Genomic DNA, 8003 nt, shown 5'->3' with positions numbered 1-8003 from the left:
GTGCTAGCGTACACTGTCAATGCAAGTATAGTAGACAGATGTGAATCTGTCGGATATCGATCCTACAGGGATGGTAGTCTTTTGTCTATTAATCTCGGTGTAATAACTAGATATAAATAAGATAAATTGTGAGGATAGTTGTCAATGCAATAACTTGGAAACAATAAAATAAAATATGATAGTGATAAACAGGGATCCCCAACATGAATCTTCAGCAGAATACTAAATGCTCATAAGGTATAAAAGTGTAGGTGATTGTCGAGGTAATAAAATTCAATGTAAATCTTACCCTGTGTTACTCCTCTATTTAATCTGAGACTTAAACATGCATGTTAACCTCACCTTTCGATGATGGAAATACGGCACTATTACAAACAAGTGGAATAAATTCCTCTAATCCTCACTCAACTTCCGTTGAAATGCTTGTTGACTCAAACTGTCACTGCACTTTCCAGTGTCAGTGACTGCAATAATAGTTCTGTGTTAAAAAACATTCAAAGCCGAAGATTAAAAAACAAAAGCAAGATTAAATAAGATAGCACCCGAGAGTATTCACCAACATTTAAAAAGGAATAAGAAAGAATCGATTGAAGAATTCTATTCCTAGACAACTCGATTGAATCTCTCTATTCCCTCTGGTCTTGCACTTAGATCTCCTCTTCAAGAGCTAGTCTACATCCAGTTTTCACATTAGCTAACTCGTGAGAGGCTTAAGCTACCATGGTAGCAAGCTTTAAGGTAGGATGATGGAGAAAAAAATGCTCATTTTTCATCTCACGTCCACCTTTTATGTCCTCCTCCAACAGTATAAGTGTCTTTTCTTCAAAATTATTCTTTTCTTATACGTACAAGTTGGTTATACCAAAGTAGACAGCTCACATAGTTTTGGTTCTTATTTGGACAGCTGTCAGGTACGGTGACAATTCTGGACGCAATCTAGGATTAACTCATGCAACGACATCAATGCAATAAGATAGCAAAATTAAGGATAAAATAGTCTAGGATTCACTAAGTTATAAAATACAATTTACTAAATTGAAAATGCTAAAATGTATGCTAAGGATAACTAAATGGGAACAATTTGACCAATAATTAAGGGGGAAAACCTATGTTCTTTCTAGTCCTATCACACCCCCAAACGTGAGTTTTTACTTGTCCTTACGTAAAACAGAAACTAGCAAGGCTACAAAAATTTTACTAAGGCAAATGATCATTCTAGTAACTTGAACTGTTTAATTTGCCAATGGATGAATCACATTCAGATGAAAGAATATTGCATCGAAAATTCATAAGCATGAATGAATAAGGTTGCAACTTCATCAAAGCTAGCATAATGCTTTAAACCTTAAGATCTATCTACCATTAGAGTATTTATTGTACAATACTAAGTATATATATGCATATTATTTTTTCGAAATAAGGGATATCATTGCATTACTGTACCCTTGTTCCTAAGAAGTAACGATGAGGTGCATCAAACCCCCAGGGAGTATGTAATTGCACCGACACACACTCATGCAGCTGCAGCCTTTGGCCAGATTGATTTTTCTAACGCTTCTATTAGAGTGTTCCCTTTTTAACATTCCATATTACACCCACTTTGGAGTGTCTCTACTTTAGAACTATATATACATATATAAGCAGCTGTAAAAAGCAGATTCATTCAAGATTTAAGGAATGATGGCAGTCATCCATTACTAATGCAACCTAATCCATTCTTCAAAGAATTGAAGCTACAACCTTCTGTCAAATTTATCCAACTCATTCATTGATAATTTACATGATTGAAGAATTAAGCATTGAATATAACAAAATTTTTGAACAATTTTCATTAACTATAATTAAACCTATGCTTCATTTTCGAAAAATAATTTTGAAATGTAGGTGCATTTCCAAGCCCCATGTGCATTCCCCCAAACTTAAAGTTTGCATTGTCCCTAATGCACTAATATGAAAATGTAATGATAATAAAAATGCAATTACAATATATATTTATCAAATTAAAGCCTAGAGTTATATGCAATGCATGAATACTATAACTAATGCTTAAAATAAACTTATTTATCCGCAGTCGTCGATGTGGCTGCATGATGTTTCTTTCTCCTCATTTTCTTTTGTTTTCTATCTTTAGAGCACTTCCTTTTCTTTTCTTTGAGCTTTGCACGGTCTTCATATTGCTCCTCAATGCCCGGCTCAGCCCCAACATCATTGGCTGCTGTTTGTGTAGGAGAGGCCACTTAGAGTGGTCAGTGTAGACCACTATTGCCAATGAATTACATTGCTCCTCACTGGTTACCTCATCAACTTCTGTCTCACTCCAGTTCACTCTAAATTATCAATCTTTGTACCCACAGACTCAAGTGAGATGACAATATTCTCAACAAAATATTTTTCTTCTTTTTTTCTCATTTTCTTTAACTTCTTTTTCTTCAGCAACAACTTTCTCTTCTACAGCAACAACTTCCTTCTCAACAATATTGTCCTCTTGATCAGCAAAAATACCATCCTCAAACAAGCTATCAATCTTTCGCAGGCATTCTTTAATGTCATTGGATTCCTCTTCTTTCCCAGTATTAGAGATCTACACAATGAGTGGGGATGCTACCAGTTTATCTCGGTCTTCGAAGTCATCATCCGAGGAAGAGGGGTCATAATTGCAAATGATTGGTGGAAACACAGGGAATTTTAGTAGTGGGGATGGGCTCAGTTGGCCTAATGTGGCTACAATAGAAATTTTCTAGGCTCTGGTATAAGCATAAAACAAATTTTTGGATTTCTCCAAATCTTCTACCGTAGCGACAAGCCTAATCTACCTATTGTTGATGGAATTTGCCATTTTTTTGACATCCTTCAGTTTGCGCCATAATGATGCTTCTACATTCAAGTTTGTTCATTTTCTGTCGACTTTGGCTTTGCCTTTTCTTGTCTTTCTAGTCTCTTCCTCCTTCAGTATCAGCATCTCCTTGCCTCGATTTATTCTTTCTACAGAGGCTTCATTGATCCGGCTATTATTTTCCAAGACTTCCTTACCAGCAAGGGGCACAATTTTTGTTTGTTGGCAGAATAACATCACTAGTGGCGGGAAAACCAAGATCCCAGTCTGCCTTGCAATGTAGTAAGCTATTTCTTGGTGAAGTATTATGCCTATATTAATTTTTCTGCCATTGACAATAGAATGTATTAGACACATTCTGTCTAGGGTGACTATGGTACTGTGAGTGGAGGGCTTTAGCCTGCAGTTGACAAAATGAAACCAAAATTAGCCTTGCAGCCTCAAGAAGCAACGGTGTATCGTCTAATTCTTTTGATGGGAACTCATCCATACTGCTCCCCCGACACACAAGTCTCTCACCAACAGGTCTCATTTTTCATCTGTGATGTCATCCATGAACTCGGAGTGTTCGTCGACATCGACCTTGGTATTGTACAGTAAGTTGATTGTTGCAGCGTCCCATCGTATTAAACCTTCTCAAACGAAATTGAACTCTAACACATGATCATAGAGATTAGCATAAAACTCACGTACCAGTAAAGGAGAGTAGCTGCCAGGATGGGTGCAAAAGGTTTCCTATTTTAACTTTGAGATGGTTTTGGAGACTTGCTTACCCAACTCTTATTGTGGTGAAAGGGAAATGCCTTGCTCGGGATGGAAGTTTTTCTTTAGTATATTGTTGTGAAATCGTTCCTTTGCTACTTTATTCAAAAAGATTACTGGCTTCTTTGTCTACATTGGCCTGGGGGACTTCGATTCAGAAACTATGGTAGCAGAGGATGCATGTTCTCCAGCAGATTTGGTGGCTTTCTTGACCGAGCCTCTTGCTTTGGCCATCTTTTGTTGAGGGAGAACAATTTAAAGGTAAAAAGATATGATTTTGAGAGGAGAAAAAAAATAAAAATGGTTGATTGAATGTGTTACAATCGGTACAATGGGAGGGGATTTATAGTGGGTGAAAGAGGAAGACGGAGAGACGTGTTGTTTTGTGGAGAGATATAAGGCTGGCGGGAAAAGTTGTATCCAATAGAAATTGTGCCCGCTCAGAAGGATCAAACTGCTGAGTGAGTTTTGATCCAACGGTGGAATTTGAATTTCACTGAATTTTGATGAGCTATAAATTGTAGTATAGACTTATGGAATGCACTGAAAGTAAGATTTCAATGCGTCAACAATGGTACCTAATTATTCTACAAAAAGGAAGGAAAACAAACTTTAACAAAACATAAATAAAAAAATAAAATTATGGAGTAGTAATTAAAAATTAAAACTTTTAGACCAATTTAATGGTCTCTACCTGCTTTTGATCATTGTTGCCAAAATAGTGTTTCAGCCTCTGTCCATTCACTTTGAACTGGTGTCTATCACGTAAATCTTGAATATTGACTACACCATGAGGAAATACGTCGACAACTTCAAAATGTCCAGGCCAACATGAACGCAATTTACCTGGGTGCCATTTGAGTTGAGAATTAAATAATAAAACCTATTAACCCGAGATAAATTGTCGCTGTAAAATAATCTTGTCATGCCATCGTTTGGTCCTTTCCTTGTAAATTGAGCATTTTCATAAGAATTTCTCCTAACTCCTCTAGTTTAGTGATATCCAATCTTTTCTTTCCAGCCGCTTCATAGTCCATGTTCACTTACTTAATTGCCCACATTACTTTGTGTTCCAGTTAGACTGGCAAGGGACATGCTTTCCCAAAACCCAATTGATACGGTGACATCCCTAATTGAGTTTTGTATGCTGTCTACAATGCCTATAAAGCGTCATCCAATCGGAAAGACCAATCTTTCCTCAAAGGGTTTACAACCTTCTCAAGAATGTCCTTAATTTGTCAATTCGAAACTTTGGCTTGTCCATTGGTTTGCTGATGATAAGTAGTAGTCATTCTATGATTAAATCCATATATTTTCAGTGCGGTCGCCACTTGGTTGCAGTGAAAGTGCGTACCCTGATCACTAATCAATGCCTTTGGTGTGCCAAAGCGGGTGAGTATATGTTTGTAAAAAAGTTTTAGCACTGTCTTTGCATCATCCTTTGGGACTGCAACAGCTTCAACCCACTTCAAGACGTAGTCAACAACTACTAATATATAAATATTTCCAAATGAGCTCGAAGAAGGTCCCATAAAATCCATACCCTAAACATCAAGTAGTTCAACCTCCATAATTGGGTGCTACAACATTTCATTACGTCGAGATATAGAACTGGTGCGCTAACACTTATCGCATTGATTCAAAAAATTGTGGGCCTCTTTGAATAATGTCGACCAGTAGAATCCTGATTGGAGAACTTTAGCAGCATTTCTCATACCACTGAAATGACCTCCATAAGAAGCATCAGGACAATGCTTCAGGATTGAAAGTATCTCCTCTTCCAGAACACAACATCAAATAATGTGGACATTGCATACCTTGAATAAATATGACCCATTCCAATGATAGTGCACTACATCATAAAGAAATCTTTCTTTTTTATGGCCTGTAACACCCAATGGGAGTTTTCTACACACTAGATAATTAAGAAAATCTGCATACCAAGGGGTTGCATCTACAGCAAATAACTTATCATCTGAGAATGCGTCGATAGTTTGAAGTATGTTTCTGTCTTCGCTACTAACTTCCAATTGAGACAGATGATCTGCAACTTGATTCTATGAACCCTTAAGGTCTTTTATCTCGATGTCAAATTCTTGCAAAAGTAATATCCAGCGTATCAGTCTTAGTTTTACATCCTTTTTTGCAAAGAGATATCTCAGCTCTGAGTGATCAGTGAATACCATAACCTTTGCGCCAACAAGATAGGAAAAAAACTTGTCGAATGCAAAGACTACTGCCAGCAATTCTTTCTCAGTGGTGGTATAATTGAGTTGAGCCTCCATAAGATTTTTGTTAGCATAATAGATGGCGTGAAATATTTCCCTTTCGTTGTCCTAGAACCGTACCCACGGCAAATTTGCTTGCATTGCACATAACTTCAAAAGGTTGAAACCAATTGGGTGAAGCCACAATGGGTGCATTTACTATCTTTTTTTAACTAAATAAAGGCATCCAGATATGTATAATCAAAGAAGAATCTTTTATTTTGTTCCAGCAATGAGCAGAAAGGCTTTGCAATTATCAAAAAATCTCTAATAAACCTTCGGTAAAACCCCACATGTCCTAGAAAATTGCGACTACCCCTCAATTTTGTTTGTGGAGCTAATTTCTCAATTATTTCCACCTGATAGCCTTGACTAGAGATGCAGTGTCCGAACACAATACCTTCAATTTCCATGAAATGACATTTTTCCCAATTCAGAACAAGATGTGTGTCCTCATATCACTTCAATACTTTATCCAAATTGTTAGTGCAATGATCAAAATCATTCCCATAGACTGAGAAATCCTCCATAAAAACCTTTAAAGAGTCCTTGATGATATCTGTGAATATTGTCATCATGCACTTTTGAAATGTGGCTAGTGTGTTGCAGAGACCGAAAGGTATATGGTGAAAAGCGAAAGTACCAAAGGGACAGGTGAAGGTTGTTTTTTCCTGATCCTCCGGTGCAATAGCAATTTGATTGTACCCATAATAGCCATCTAAAAAGTAATAATAAGCCTTTCCAGCAAGCCGATCAAGCATTTTGTCAATGAAAGGAAGCGAGAAGTGATCATTCTTTGTGGCCGCATTTACTTTGTGATAATCCATACAAACTCGTCATCATGTGGAAATGTGTGTAGGAAATAATTCATCCTTATCATTGTGAACCACAGTGATGACACTCTTTTTAGGTACGCATTGACTGGACTTACCCAATTGCTATAAGAAATCGGGTAACTAATTCCAGCATCAAGCCATTTTATGATTTCCTTCTTGACAACTTCCTTCATCTTCTCGTTTAATCTTCTTTGTTGTTCAATCGATTTCTTTCCTTCATCTTTCAACTTGATCTTGTGCATGAAAAAAGGACTAATACCTTGAATATCGCAATACTCCAAGCAATAGCTCGTTAATGTTGCTTTAGAATATGGACTAATTTATCTTTTTGAGTTACATCCAGTGTTGCGGAAACAATAACTGGGAGAGTATTGTGATCACCTAGAAAGATATATTTAAGAAGATAAGGTAGTGGTTTCAATTCTAGAGTAGGAGCTTATTTAATAGATGGTTTGAAGATTGGGGTTGTTCTGTTGGCTAGGTTTAAGGATTCAATCTGCCATCCATGCTTCAGTTTAAGATTATTAGCTTCAACTTTAACAATCATCTAAGCATTCGGCATCAGATGTCACTGTAAACTTTTCAAAAAGTACTATGCTTTGGTCATTGAATTCTTCCTCGATTAGATATCTAACACATCAACAGTATGGCATTCTTCTTTGTCCTTACATTGAATAGATTCAAAAACACTGAAGGTGACTGGCTCATCATTAAGTCGCATGGTTAGTTCACTTTTACAAACATCAATCAGAGTTCGGCCGATGGCTAAAAATGGTCATCCCAAAATTATGGGAACCTCCTTATCTATCGTACAGTCAAGTATGATAAAATCAATAGGAAAAATGAATTTATCCAAATGAACTATGATGTCTTTTATTTGCCCTTCAGGTGGAGCCAAGGATCGATCGGTTAGTTGTAATGTCACTACAGTAGATTTTATGTGACCAATTCCCAACTTTCTAAAAGTGGATAGTGGCATTAGGTTAATGCTAGCTCCCAAGTCGCATAAAACCTTGCCCAAATAATGTTGCCAATTGAAAATGAGATGGTAAAGCTCTTAGGATCTTTCAATTTAGGGGGCAACTTGTTTGTCAAAACAATACTACAGCCTTCTGTGAGTGCAATAGTTTCAATATGAATGAGCTTCTTCTTCTTGGACAAGAGGCCTTTCATAAATTTCCCATAACTCAAAATTTGTACCAGAACGTCTACTAAAGGAATATTGATCTACAGTTGCTTCAGTGTGTCTAGGAACTGCTGATACTGCTTGTCATGCTCATTCTTTCTAAATCTTTGTAGAAGGGG

At 36.9% G+C, this 8003-nt stretch overlaps 1 protein-coding gene across 1 annotated transcript; it reads right to left on the bottom strand.

Annotated features, from left to right (window-relative positions):
• Positions 1–2377: 2377 nt before the first annotated feature.
• Positions 2378–6689, bottom strand: LOC107906435 (uncharacterized). The gene is made up of 4 exons (XM_016833421.2): positions 6399–6689; positions 4950–5061; positions 4290–4441; positions 2378–2581 (listed from the first exon to the last, which is right to left on the bottom strand). Exons 1-4 carry the CDS (start codon positions 6687–6689, stop codon positions 2378–2380), a joined length of 759 nt encoding a protein of 252 aa, XP_016688910.2.
• Between the last annotated feature and the right edge of the window lie 1314 nt (positions 6690–8003).

This window comes from Gossypium hirsutum, chromosome D08 (assembly GCF_007990345.1).
Source record: "Gossypium hirsutum isolate 1008001.06 chromosome D08, Gossypium_hirsutum_v2.1, whole genome shotgun sequence".
Classification (NCBI taxonomy): Eukaryota; Viridiplantae; Streptophyta; class Magnoliopsida; order Malvales; family Malvaceae; genus Gossypium; species Gossypium hirsutum.
This window is presented reverse-complemented; position numbering and strand designations above follow the sequence as displayed.

Bases quoted from the DNA above. Each gene is read 5' to 3' on its own strand.
- LOC107906435 (XM_016833421.2), bottom strand. From the start codon at position 6,689: ATGGATTATCACAAAGTAAATGCGGCCACAAAGAATGATCACTTCTCG. The intron at 5,062-6,398 runs GTTTTTATGGAG...TACGTCTTGAAG, and splicing joins TCATCAAGGACTCTTTAAAG to TGGGTTGAAGCTGTTGCAGT. The intron at 4,442-4,949 runs GTACGCACTTTC...AATGGCACCCAG, and splicing joins GGCATTGATTAGTGATCAGG to GTAAATTGCGTTCATGTTGG.